This window comes from Pipistrellus kuhlii, unplaced genomic scaffold (assembly GCF_014108245.1).
Source record: "Pipistrellus kuhlii isolate mPipKuh1 unplaced genomic scaffold, mPipKuh1.p scaffold_m20_p_20, whole genome shotgun sequence".
In the NCBI taxonomy this organism is placed as follows: domain Eukaryota; kingdom Metazoa; phylum Chordata; class Mammalia; order Chiroptera; family Vespertilionidae; genus Pipistrellus; species Pipistrellus kuhlii.
The window spans coordinates 19,852,029-19,865,488 of NW_023425516.1; the positions used below are offsets into that span (position 1 = coordinate 19,852,029).

The 13,460-nt window shown below is 59.9% G+C and overlaps 1 protein-coding gene across 4 annotated transcripts in view; it reads right to left on the reverse strand.

The window, feature by feature from the left end:
- LOC118725270 (SEC14-like protein 4) overlaps positions 1 to 10,721 on the reverse strand; it is an 11,350-nt gene extending 629 nt beyond the window's left edge. Inside the window, exons 1-12 of one of the 4 annotated variants that reach the window (XM_045585712.1) lie at positions 10,571 to 10,721; positions 8,855 to 8,930; positions 6,310 to 6,353; positions 5,959 to 6,018; positions 5,639 to 5,827; positions 4,354 to 4,449; positions 3,971 to 4,031; positions 2,911 to 2,994; positions 2,223 to 2,329; positions 2,008 to 2,147; positions 1,461 to 1,642; positions 1 to 401 (exon numbers count right to left, since the gene is read on the reverse strand). The exon at positions 1 to 401 is cut by the window's left edge and continues 629 nt beyond it. In XM_045585712.1, the coding sequence (XP_045441668.1) occupies positions 262 to 401; positions 1,461 to 1,642; positions 2,008 to 2,147; positions 2,223 to 2,329; positions 2,911 to 2,994; positions 3,971 to 4,031; positions 4,354 to 4,449; positions 5,639 to 5,827; positions 5,959 to 6,018; positions 6,310 to 6,353; positions 8,855 to 8,930; positions 10,571 to 10,624 (1,233 nt within the window). In that variant the 5' untranslated portion in view covers positions 10,625 to 10,721 and the 3' untranslated portion in view covers positions 1 to 261. Of the gene's footprint in view, positions 402 to 1,460; positions 1,643 to 2,007; positions 2,148 to 2,222; positions 2,330 to 2,910; positions 2,995 to 3,970; positions 4,032 to 4,353; positions 4,450 to 5,638; positions 5,828 to 5,958; positions 6,019 to 6,309; positions 6,354 to 8,854; positions 8,931 to 10,027; positions 10,047 to 10,570 lie in introns of those variants that run through there. The other 3 variants (XM_036448856.2, XM_045585713.1, XM_045585714.1) reach the window with 3 other exon arrangements.
- Between the last annotated feature and the right edge of the window lie 2,739 nt (positions 10,722 to 13,460).

Genomic DNA, 13,460 nt, shown 5'->3' on the forward strand with positions numbered 1-13,460 from the left:
GTGATCCTCAGCGATGCTGGTTCGCCCTCGGGTCTCACCCGTCCTCGGCAGACAGGCGATGAGATGCCCGTCTGAATCCTCAGGGGGTCTGCACACCGGCGTCCCCTCCCTGCGTGGCCGCGGGGCCAGGAGGGGCGGAGAGGGTGAGGTGAGGGGAGTGCCCTCGGGGTCACCTCCAGCAGCCCTGCTTGGGGGGGCGGGGATGGGGCGTGGGTGCTGAGGGGGATGGGGAGCCCAGGCGCAGAGCCAGCGGCGGGGTCTTCATGGAGCCGGGGATGGTGTTGTGGCCTGGAGACCCTGGATCTCCTCCTGGGAGGCCCTGTCGGGGAGCAGCACCTCCACGGAGTAGCTGACCTTCTTGGCATGCACCAGGCTGTAGGTGTTGTCGAAGCGCAGGACGTCTGAGAAGGCGGAGAAGTAAGTCGTCAGGGTCAGGGTCAGGGTCAGGGTCAGGGTTAGGGTTAGGGTCAGGGTCAGGTTTAGGGTCAGGGTCAGGGTCACGGTTAGGGTCAGGATTAGGGTCAGGGTCAGGGTTAGGGTCAGGGTTAGGGTTAGGGTCAGGGTCAGGTTTAGGGTCAGGGTCAGGGTCACAGTTAGGGTCAGGGTCACGATTAGGGTCAGGGTCAGAGTTAGGGTCAGGGTCAGGGTCAGAGTTAGGGTCAGGGTCAGGGTGCAGGCCCGGTGCCCTGGGGAACTGGCCGCCCCTATGGATGGGGCTGGAGAGTCAGCCACCGCCCAGCCCCCCACCCCTTGCTCACGGCCATCCATCTCTTTGGATGATGCTTGTGCTCATTAAAGAATTGAGAACAGCCTGGCTGGCCCTGGCCAGCTTGGCTCAGTGGATAGATAGAGCGTCAGCCTGCAGACTGAAAGGTCCCAGGTTCGATTCCAGCCAAGGGCACATGCCTGGATTGCGGGCTTGATTGATTCCCAGTAGGGGGCGTGCAGGAGGCAGCCAACCCATGATTCTCTCTCATCATGGATGTTTCTATCCCTCTCTCCCTCTCTCTCCCTCTCTCTCCCTCTCCCTTCCTCTAAAATCAATAAAATATACATTAGAGGTGGGGGGGGGGAAGGAAAGGAAAGGAAAGAAAGAATGAATGAATAGCCTGGCAGGCAGGTGTTGCTCAGTGGTTGAACGGAGATCTATGAACCAGGAAGTCACGGTTCGATTCCCGGTCAGGGCACAGGCTCAGTCCCCCGAGTGTGTGAAGGGGGGATTGGGGGGGAGGGGCAGGCAGGGGGTGCAGGAGGCAGCTGATCAATGATTCTCTTATCATTGATATTTCCATCTCTCCCTCTTCTTTCCTCCCTGAAATCAATAAAAATAAATAATAATAATAATAATAATAATAATGCCAAGAGAGAAGCCAGATTGGCCACACGTGTCAGCCCAGCCCTTGGCCAGGAGAAAGAAAACCACGCTGGTGACACACACACACACACACACACACACACACCCCAGCTCTTACAGACGCCGGCCTGGGGGCAGGTGAGGCTGCCGTCCTCGGGCACCAGGTGTGCGTTGTAGCGCTGGCTGGGCAGCACCTCGGCCATCTCCCCTACCCGCTGCCGCTCCCCCTGCCTGGTCTTCAGGAAGATGCCGAAGGCAATGTCCGCCCCGTCCGACTCAAACTGCCACCTGCAGGGGACAGGGCCGCTGAGGGCCACCTGCAGGGGACAGGGCCGCTGAGGGCCACCTGCAGGGGACAGGGCCAGGCTGAGGACCACCTGCAGGGGACAGGGCCAGGCTGAGGACCACCTGCAGGGGACAGGGCCAGGCTGAGGGCCACCTGCAGGGGACAGGGCCAGGCTGAGGACCACCTGCAGGGGACAGGGCCAGGCTGAGGACCACCTGCAGGGGACAGGGCCAGGCTGAGGACCACCTGCAGGGGACAGGGCCAGGCTGAGGGCCACCTGCAGGGGACAGGGCCCGCTGAGGACCACCTGCAGGGGACAGGGCCCGGCTCCTCCCGCTGAGCCCGGTGTGTGTGCCCACTGCCCTACCTGAGCACGCAGCCCGGGAACAGGATCTCCAGCTCCACCTGCAGCGAGGAGCCGCGGCCCACGGTGGCCGTGTGCTCGTAGGGCACGCGCACCCGGCTGTGCTGGTAGTAGCTCCTGGGCACTTCGCCCCCATAGTTGATCTGAGGGTGAGGCTGGGTGAGTGGGGTCGCCACCATCACCCTCCCTGCTCCCCATCCTCCGGGCACCCCCCCTACCTTGGTCAGGCACTTGGGGTTGCCATCGGGGTCGGTCAGGGTCCCCCCGAACTCCACAGGGAGCTGGTCGGGGCTGATGAACTTGGGCAGCTCTTGCTTCCAGTTGCCTGAGGGAGCACAAGGGAGGCTTGACCCAGGCAGAGGGGGCCAGGCCCTGGGAGGGACCCTGATGTGCTTGCCCCTGGGATGCCTACTCATGAGAACACCCGAGAGCGTGACATGGCCACCTAGGCTGGCGTCTGGGCCCAACGCCTTGTCTGAGTGTGCAAAGGCCAATGGAGCCAGGCCAAGCTCAATGCCAATGGAGTTGGACCAAGGTCAAGACCAATAGAATTAGGCCACGGTCAAGGCCAATGGAGCCAGGCCAAGGTTAATGTCAATGGAGCTGGGCCAAGGTCAAGGCCAATGGAGCCAGGCCAAGGTTAATGTCAATGGAGCTGGGCCAAGGTTAATGTCAATGGAGCTGGGCCAAGGTTAATGTCAATGGAGCCGGGCCAAGGTCAAGGCCAATGGAGCCAGGCCAAGGTCAAGGCCAATGGAGCCGGGCCAAGGTGAAGGCCAATGGCGTCAGGCCAAGGTCAATGCCTGGGTAAAGAGGATGAGCCAGAGAGAAATGGGGACGTGAGCACTGACCTTGCTTTCTGGGCAGATGGGGAGATGGGCACAGCAGGGGGGCCACGTCACTCACCTCCCAGAATCACGATCTTCCGTCGCGTCTCCTCACTCATGAACGACTTGACCAAGTTGAAGGCCACAGGGAACAGCTTGGGGGCTGAGACACAGGGAAGTCCCTTGGGAAACTGGCCCAGAGAGGACTTGGGAATTGAGGTAAAGTTCCACGCAAGGGCAAGGGCCGGACAGGAATTAGATCTGGATTCTGACTCTTCGTGCTGTGTGGCCTTCAGCTAGTTGCTCGCCCTCTCTGAGTGCTCGTGCTGCTAACTGTAACCACATAGACCAGAGGTTCCGCTTACGAGCGCAGGCCTAACGCTTGGCACAGAGCCTGGCTCTCAGCCCAAGGCTGGCTTCCCTGTTCAGCGGCAGGAGTGCTGATTCCCCAGCGGCTGCCTCTTCTTTTCCACACCCAGGGGTTCCCAGGTTGCCTTGGGGTCCTCTTGGGTGCAAGTAGGTGGGGCACCTGCCTTTGGCCTCAGGTCCCACTTGCATCACCCACACTCACTGGGACCCGTCTGTGGGTCAGGCTCTGTGCTACACCTTCTCCACAGAAGGTCTCATTTAGCCTCACAGCTGTCTTGCGGTGAAGGTGCCATCACATCCCCATTTGACAGAATGGGAAAACTGAGGTTCAACAGGCTCGCTCCAAGTCACAGAGCTAGCTAGGTTGGAAGCCAAATCATCTTACCCAGAGCCCATACGGTGATTCCCCCCCCCTCAACCCCACGGTTGTCACAGACAGGGGCCATTCCTGCCCAAAGTGTGTCCACCGAGCCCTGTGGTCCACAGACCATCCGTTACCGTCGCACACCCAGGTGAGTAAAGAAAGTAACAGCAAACATTTAGAAACTTACAACTTATTTGACATTGCTGCACAGGCTTTTGTATAACCCCGACATATCAGCCTGGGAAGCACTGAGCTAAAACATCCACACACCAAAAACAAACAAACCAACAACAACAACAAACAATCTTCACAAAGGATGGTTTCAGAAGGCCTGAATGTGGCTTACCCATTGCACCCCCCCCCCCTGCATCCTCCACCCCCTCCCCGCTGCCCCATTAATCCTCACCTCGAACAATGATTAAATTCTTCAGTGTCTCGGGATAATTCGCTTCGATGATGGAGAAAAACTGTGAAGTCAAGAAGAGTCTGGCTGAGGCCACACCCCGACATTCCTGCCGGGATTGGTGGCCTCCGAGGCTGTGGGGACGAGAGCCCCCATCCCCCTCATCCCTAGTCCCCTCCCCCTACCCTTCCCATGAGCATCCACTACGTCCTCCGTGCTACTCCTGCTCCCCTTTCTCCTCACAGGGGGTGCCCCAGGTCGGCGTCTCTGACTGCTCTGTGGGACCCCTGGGCGGGGGGCAGGGGATGGGGTTCCCCCTCCTCCGTGGGCTCAAGCGGGTGTGGGCAGTGGCTCCCTAGGGGCCTCGAGCCAGCCGCTTACCTTACCTGCTGGTAGACCTCCACCGCTGGCTTCCACAGGTGTTTCAGGCTCAGCCCCTCCAAGTCAAACACCATCAGCACCGTCTCGATCTTCCTGCCCAGCTGCATGGGGTGGAGCAGGCGTAGACAGTGAGTGGCCCAAGGATGAGGATCTCTGAACGCATAATAATCTGGCCACTAGTGTGTGTGTGTGTGTGTGTGTGTGTGTGTGTGAATTCATGCACCGGGCCTCTAATATATGTTAGAGGCCCGGTGCATGAATTCATACATGGGTAGGGTCTGGCCAGCCTGGCCAGGGGGAGGGGACATGGGTGGTTGGCCGGCCTGCCTGCTGGTCGAACTCCTGGTCGAGGGGACAATTTGCATATGAGCCTTTTATCCTATAGGATACACACTGAGTGGCCAGATGATTATGCGTTCAGAGATCATCATCATCTGGCCACTCAGGGTAGGTCGGACAAGAGGAGATGCAGGTCACAGAGACCTGGGCCGGCTCCTACCTTCCTGCCACCCCCGCCCCTGGCTGCCCACAGTGTTTTTCAAGCAGATGCACCTGCCTCAGCTCTGAGATGATTTAAGATTCATGGAAACCCTGCCATGAGTTAGCTGTGGGATTAAAAATCATTGCTCCTTCCCTGGCCGGTTTGGCTCAGTGGATAGACCGTCGGCCTGCGGACTGAAGGGTCCTGGGTTTGATTCCAGTCAAGGGCATGCACCTTGGTTATGGGCACATCCCTGGTGGGCAGTGTGCAGGAGGCAGCTGATCGATGTTTCTAACTCTCTATCCCTCTCCCTTCCTCTCTGTAAAAAAATCAATAAAAAATATATATTTTAAAATATTACCGCTCCTTAGTCACTGGGCACCTTCGGAGACAACAGCATACACAGCGCTGTGCTGTGGGCAGGCTGTGTGGCCTCAAGTTCACAGGTCAACCCTCAACCACTGAGCCGCACCGGCTGGGCCTGGTGCCACCTTTTAGACAAGAGTGGGTCTAACCTGACCCCCTTCCCCATCCCTTCTCCCTGCCCCCCAATGCTCCTCAGCCCCTGGCCCTGGCCCCTCACCTTCTTTCTATATAATTGATTTTCCACAGAGAGGAAGGAAGAGGGGTAGAGCATTAGAAACATCGATGAGAGAGAAACATTGACCAGCTGCCTCCTGCACACCCTCTACCGGGGATGTGCCCGCAACCAATGAACATGCCCTTGACCGGAATCGAACCTGGGACCTTTCAGTCCGCAGGCTGACACTCTATCCACTGAGCCACACCGGCTTCGGCCGGCCTCTCACCTTCTGGCTCTGCAGCTCGCACTCCTGCAGCAGCCGCTCGCAGACCTTGATGCGCTTGCGGATCAGCTCCTGCTTGGAGGCGGACAGGAGCAGCCCCTTGGGGTCCAGGCCCCCGATGATGTCGAACCACACGGGGCAGCCCTCGTAGTCGTAGCCACACAGGCCGCCCGAGTCGTAGCGCTGGACCACCTGGGCGAGGGGCTGGCTCAGATCGGCCCCTTCCCGCCCCCCCTCCACGGGCCACGTCCCTGTGCCATCCCTGAGCTGGACATGGGCGGGGCGGGGGGTGGCCACACGGCCTGGGGGTGGGTGGGGCTCACCTCTGAGGGCTGCCACGTGAGGATGTGGTCCAGGTCCTGCTGCTTCCGGAACTCGATGTGCTGGGGGGACAGGGCGGGACCTGGAGGCTGCGAGCCCCAAAGGTCCCTCTGCTCCCAAGGCCCTGCCACCGCGTCCCCGGGCTCTGCCTACACTGAACGGGGTGGCGGGGGGAACAGGGGAGCGGGGAGGCACCAGGAGCAGGACCGTGGGGGGCCTGGATCCGATGCCGAAAGGGATCCGAGGGGGGTGGGGGGGAGAAGACAGCAGGACGGGGCGAGGGTCCCCCGCTTTGTGGCCGATCCCTGGGGTGCCGCCTGGGGGAGGCGGCGAGCGCGGAGAACGGGCCTCACCTTCCGGAGCATGTCCTCCGCCTTCTTCAGGTCAAAGTTCTGAGCTGCGGGGAGAGGCGAGGTCAGAGGGCGCGTGGGGCCGGATCTACAACACGCTTTTCTCTGAAAACCCATGAGGACATTGTGGGGGGGCCCCTGTCTGTCCCTGACACCCCAAGGATACACGGGATGGAAAGTCTGGGAACATGGGAGGATCCAGAAGGCTTTGGAGAAAGTCTTTATCTCAGTTTGCAGGACATTTTATTTATTTTTTATTAAATATATTTTATTGATTTTTCCACAGAGAGGAAGGGAGAGGGATAGAGAGCTAGAAACATCATTGAGAGAGAAACATCAACCAGCTGCCTCCTGCACACCCACCACTGGGGATGTGCCCGCAACCAAGGTACATGCCCTTGACCGGAATCGAACCTGGGACCCTCCAGTCCGCAGGTCGATGCTCTGTCCACTGAGCCAAACCGGTTTCAGCTGCAGGACTTTTTAAACTCTTCATTCTAGATGTTGGTCTCACCCTGAACCGGCGGCTCAGTTGGTTAGAGCCTCGTTCCGATATGCCGGGGGCTGTGGGTTCGATCCCCGGGTGAAGAGTTGGGTTTTGGAGTCAGGATGATTTGGGCTTGAAGTCTAGTTTTGTCCTTTTTAAGTATATATTTTATTGAGTTTTTTTACAGAGAGGAAGGGAGAAGGATTGAGAGGTAGAAACATGGATGAGAGAGAAACATCGATCAGCACTACCGGGGTGTGCCCGCAACCAAGGTATTATACATGCCCTTGATGGGAATCGAACCTGGGACTCTTGAGTCCCCAGGCCAACGTACTATCCACTGAGCAACACCGGTTTTGTCCTTTTATTTGCTGTGCAACCTTAAGCAAATAGCTTAAATTGTGAGCCTTAGTTTTATAATCAGTTAATGGGAATAATATGATAATATGTTTGTTGTTGTTAACCCTTACCTGAAGATATTATTTTCCATTGCTTTTTTGAGAATGGAAGGCAGGAAGGAGAAAAAGAGAAAGAGAGAGAGAAAGAGAGAGAGAGAGAGAGAGAGAGAGAGGAACTTAGATGTGAGAGAGGTGCATCGATTGGTTGCCTACCACATGCACCCTGATCAGGGCCAGCAATCAAATCTGCAACCTAGGTACATGCCCTTCACCGGGAATCGAACCCACAACCTCTGATGCACAGGCTGGGGCCCTGACCTACTGAGCCACCGACCAGGCAGGAGTAATACCTTTTTCAGAGTTACCCAAGGTGCTTGCCACATGACCTGGCTCACAGTCAATTCTCACTGCCTGGCAGACAGTGTGGTGGTTACCGATTTTGGATAAATTGCTCTGAGACTGCTGGCTCATGGGGAATTCGCCCTGAGATGGGCCTTCGGGGAGACACGGGGGCAGAGGTGAAGGAGCCGGAGACACCACAAGGCCTCCTCGGCCCTGGCCGGGACCCGCCTCCAGAGAAAACCCACAAAGGCCGCCAGCTCTGCCCCGAGGATCAAGTTCAAAACCCGTCCCCCGGGGCGTGCTGAGTCCACATCGCTGTGGCTTCTGTTATTCTAACCGCGTTACGCTGGCTCAGCCATTCCTGGGAGAAACGCCCCCGCCTCTCATTACGCCCGAGTCCTGGCCTGTGTGCTCGGTGCCAGGTTCTCTACGGGGGCACACAGCCTGGTCTGCAGGGGCCTGGAGGTCTGGCCCACGGCCTGGCCAGGCCCGCCATCCCAGGACCTTCGAGGGAGGTGCTGCCTGGGACCTCACCTCGGCCCCCTGCCCACCGGTGCCAGGCTCCTCTCCCGTCACTCACAGCCGCCCCCGGGGCGGCCTCGGCCCACGTGTGAGATGAGGAAACCGAGGCTCCGGGGTGTTCTCTGCCGTGCCTGCCGGAAGGGGAGCACAGATTCTAGCCCAGAGTGGGCCGGCTCCAGAGCCTGGGTCCTTTTTTCCTTTTTCAAACACACCGAGTGGCCAGACTATGATGATCTCTGAACGCATATCCTATAAATATATATATCTTATATAATAAAAGTGTGTGTATCCTATGTAATAAAAGGCTAATATGCAAATTGTCCCCTCAACCAGGAGTTCAACCAGCAGGCAGGCCGGCTAACTGCCCGTGTCCCCTCCTCCTGGCCAGGCTGGCCGGACCCCACCCATGCACGAATTCATGCACTGGGCCTCTAATACACACACACACACACACACACACACACACACACACACTGAGTGGCCAGATTATTGTGTGTTCAGAGATCATCATAATCTGGCCGCTCATTGTATATTTTTATTGATTTCAGAGAAGAAGGGAGAGGGAGAGAGAGAGAGAGAAACATCCATGATGAGAGAGAATCATGGATCAGCTGCCTCCTGCACATCCCCTACTGGGGATCAGGCCCATAACCCGGGCCTGTGCCCTCACCGGGAATCACACCCTCACCTCCGGGTTCCTAGGCCGATGCTCCGCCACGGAGCCACACCAGCCAGGCTCAGAGCCCGTGTTCCTTACCGCCCTGCCCCCAAGTCCCCCACCCCCTCCCGAGGCCCTCACCTCGCAGCCAGCGCAGGAGGAAGTGGGCATCGACCTTGGGCAAGGTGGGCAGCAGGTCCTGGAGGTTGTCCTGGAACTAAGGGGGGGGGGATATGGTTGTCAGGGGGGCTGCCATAACCCCCATCCCCATCCCCATCCCGGACCCCGCGCACCCCCATCAGCCAGTCAGCCCGGCCCGGGACCCTGCCCGGGGACCACACAGTCCACAGCCGCCGCCTGTTTCGTTTCGCCACCTGGGAACGGAGCACACCCACCCCTCCCGCCCCACGGGCAGGGGGACCTGCGTCCTTCTCACACGTGGGGGATCCCTGTCCCCCAAGACCCTCCCTCTGTCAGTCCGAGGGGGGACCCTGCCGTTCCTCTTTCTGCAAAGACCCCGGGTGAACCGGACGCGGGCCAACCAGAACATCCTAGGAGCGCTGCCCCTGATGCTGCGTCTACGATTTGAAATATGTTTTCATCGACGTCAGAGAGGAAGGGAGAGGGAGAGATGGACTCATCGATCATCGTGAGAGAGAGCCATGGATCGGCTGCCTCCTGCGCGCCCCCTACTGGGGATGGAGTCCGAAACCCAGGCATGTGGCCTGACCGGGAATCGAACCCTGACCTCCTGGTTCACAGGTCCACGCTCAACCACTGAGCCCTGCCAGCTGGGCTCCTTTTCCTTAATTTTAAATAACAATAACACTAAGAATACTCTCCTTCCGTTGACACTTAAAAGCCGGTGTACGGTCCCTCCTAGGGTCTTAGGGGCCTGGCTTCTCTGAGACCATTGCCAGTGAGGGAGGAGGAGGGGGAGGGGGAGGGAGAGGGGAGGGGAGGGGAGGGGAAGGGTTCATGAGGAGACCCGCTGTCTTTCCCGTGAGGACCCTGCCTTCATCTGGGACCCTCTGCTCCTGGAACCTCCTCCTTCTCCTGGGGATCCCCCCGGGGCCCCCACCCTTCACCTGGCACCCATCTCTCCTCCGGGAGGAATTCACTCCGGCCCCTCCTTCCCCAGGGCCCCCAGGTCCTCGGAGGGGAGGAGCCGAGGCTGCCCTTCCCTGCCCCAGTGCCAGCCAGGGCTGTGCCCTCCCCCTCTCCCCTCTCCCCCCCCCCCCCCCCCCTGCCCTGGGGCACAGCTTCCAGCCTCTGGCCCCCTGCAGACCCCATTCCTGCTGTGGCCCCTCAGACCTGGACGAGCCAGGCCTCTCCCCGGTGTGGCCTACACCCCATGGACTCTTGGGAGATCACCCCAACCCCTCCATCCCCCCCTTAATGAGAACGCTGGCAGCCTCGAGAGGCGGCCTGGGACCCGGTGAGTCACAGAAGCCAAACACATGTCGCAATCAGGGCGGGACAACTGGGAGTCTGTTTGCCCTGAACTGCCCGGAGCAGGACTGCAGAGGGGGCGGCAGAGGGGGCAGGGGCCCCCACCCCTCCCCTCCCCTTCCCGCCCCCCACCCCCAGCGGGGAGCAGGCGCCAGGGGGCTCCGTGGCCCGGGAGCAGCAGGCGTGGGAGCTGGGTGGGGCCCCAGGGTGGCCCAGATAAGGGCTCCTGCCCCGCGTCCTGTCCACAGCGGCCGGAGCTCCAGGCACAGGTGCCCAGGGCGGGACAGGGCGCTCTCCGGGGTCTCCTTTCCCCTCCCGGCAATAGGGGCTCCGGCATCAGGCGGCTGGGTGGGGCGGGGGGCGGGGGGGACCAGCTTCCCGGCCACGGGCCCCCAAGAAGCTCACCCTGGCCAGGGCCTCCTGCTGCTGGGGGCTCAGGTCCCCGACACGGCCGCTCATGGTGCCCGGGGCGCCGGCCGCTGCCGCTCTGGGTGCTCCCGGCGCCGGCTCTTGGCCCTCAGGTCCGATGCCGGCCCGCCCCCCGACGGGAGAGCCCGGACCGCCCCGCCCCGTCTGTCCCGCCCTCTGGGGTGTCTGCCATCGGCTGTCCCCAAGGTGCACCCTGGCGGGGCCAGGAGGTAACCCTCCCCCTGAAGCAGACGTCACTGAGACAGCCAGCGCCCCCACCTCCAGGCTCCTCTGCCCAGGGGCTCCCACTGGCTCCCACAGGGCAGGGAAGAGAATGGGGGGGGCACCAAGGACACCAGCCAGTTTCAGGGATCCCCTCCCAGCAAAGACGGGGCGCTTTTAGGAACGTGGTTCAGCCCTCGAGGTGGCTCCCGGGCCTTTCTCCCCAAGGGCCCCCCCACCCGCTTCCCCTGACCCCGAAGGCAGGCTCCACACTGGCCGTGCTCCCCTGCTGATAGGAGAGGCCTCTGTCAAAGGGCTGCAGCCTTCAAGATGGCCGGGAGGATTAGCCAGGTGCCTGCCGCCGGGGGCTGGCCTGGCCGGGCACACCGGTGCCCACAGGCTGGTAGGGGCATTGCTTCCTCTGTCAGCAGAGCAGCGAGCTGCTGCGGTGAGATGGGGGGGTGGATCCTCCTGAGTTCTGGGGAGGATCTGCAGCCCAAGGCCTGGGGTGGGGGATGGGGGAGAGGTGGCCATGATCAGATAAAAGCCTGCTAGAAGGGGGGGGGGTTAGGGGGTAAGGGGAGGGTGATGGAGGGGTTAGGAGGCCAGAAGGTGGGAGGCTGTTGACACAGGTGTCCGGGGATGGCACCTGAGAGGTGAGCCAAGGTCCCCGGGGCAGGTGAGAAAGTTCACGTTGTTCCGAGCAGACATTGCCCAGGGAGAGGAGCAGGTAAAGGCGTGGGAAACCAGGCTGCCAGGCCTCTGCCCTCTGCTCTCCCCTGGGTTCCAACCACGTTTTTTTTTGTAAATTTTTAAAATATATATATTTTATTGATTTTTTTACAGAGAGGAAGGGAGAGAGATAAAGAGCTAGAAACGTCGATGAGAGAGAAACACCGACCAGCTGCCTCTTGCACACCCCTCACCGGGGATGTGCCCGCAACCAGTGTACATGCCCTTGACCGGAATCGAACCCGGGACCTTTCAGTCCACAGACCGACGCTCTACCACTAAGCCAAACCGGCTTCGGCCAACCACATCTTCTAGGCTTTCACCCACCAACCTGGGCTTTGAGGTTGGGGGGTGTGGCCTGCCACCAGTGGGAATGGAGATGTCACTGTGAGACAGACACCCCATTTCGGGGGCCTGGTATCCAAACAATTTTAGTATTTCATTATTTGATTTCTTACATTGATTCCGTGTGGAAATGACGCGTAATAATCTGGCCACTCGGTGTCTATCCTATAGAATAAAAGGCTACTGTGCAAATTGTCCCCTCGACCGGGAGTTTGACCAGCAGGCAGGCTGGCCAACCACCCACGTGCCCCCTCCCCGGCCAGGCTGGCCGGACCCCACCCATGCATGAATTCATGCACCGGGCCTCTAATATATATACACACACTGAGTGGCCAGATTGTTACGCGTTCAGAGATCATCATCATCAGACCACTCAGTGTGTTTGCCAGATGCTTTTGGCATGTAAATCCAAGTCCGCTGATTCAAGGAGGGCCAGACAAGGAAAGAAATCTCTCGCCACCGTCCCCGGTTCCTCAGGGCAGGAAGCCATGTTTCTGAAATGCCACAGGTGGCCGTCACCTCCAAAGAGAGGTCCTCAGTGGCCAGGCCCTGTCCTAAGGGCTTGGTAAATATTAGCTCAGGGCCCGGGAGCCACTCGGGTCCCTTGGTTATGTTTTTACAGTTTTATTTTCCCATCGCCGTTTACGTGCAGCATCGCTGTGTGTTCATTCCAGGTGCACACAGCCGAGCGGTTAGACAACCACACACTTTGCAAGGTATCGTACCCCCCCCCCCGCCCCTTGCCCCCTGATATCTCCAGTACCTGGTTCCATACCTAATTTCTACAACAAATAGAAAAAAAATAATAATAATTTTCTTTCTTTCTTTAAAGTACATTTTATTGACTTTTTTACAGAGAGGAAGGGAGAGGGATGGAGAGCTAGAAGCATCGATCAGCTGCACACCCCCTACTGGGGATGTGCCCGCAACCAAGGTACACGCCCTTGCCCGGAATCGAACCCGGGACCCTTCAGTCCACAAGCCAACGCTCTGTCCACTGAGCCAAACCGGCTAGGGCCCAGCCCAGATCTCGCTGGGCGTGGAGGACTTGTGCTCTCACCGTCTGGGCGCCCATGGTTCGGGAGACGGACAGCTCTCCGTCTTCCGTGGGGTGTGGGCTGAGAGCGCTGGACGGCAATGAGGGCGTCGTCAGGGGACGTGATGCTGACGTCACACCTGCCCCCCCCCCTGCGGTCCTGCCTCCTCCCGCCTCCCAGAGGCTCGGAAAACAGCTGGCATCTCTCGCTGGCACAGGTGCCCTCCTTACCGTCCTCACTCAAGCCTGGAACCCGCCGACGGAAGCAGAGCCTGCTGGGTGGAGGGCATCTCCGTGTTTGGGGGTGCCATCAGGCTTGGCGGGCGTCCTGGCTGAATGGCGCCCCCCCCCCCCCCCCCCCCCCGTGGACCTCCAGCAGGACGGAGGCTACGGGATGCGCCTCCGAACACGCAGGCCTGGGCTCAGGGGACCTTGGGAGGAGGATTGGGAGGGAGTGTCTGCCTGACCCGGTTGCCGGGGCAGCGGGGGCCTCCCGCCCGCCGGGGCCGCCTGGGAGGTGGAGATTAGGCTCGGGGCAGCTGCCGGAGGGTT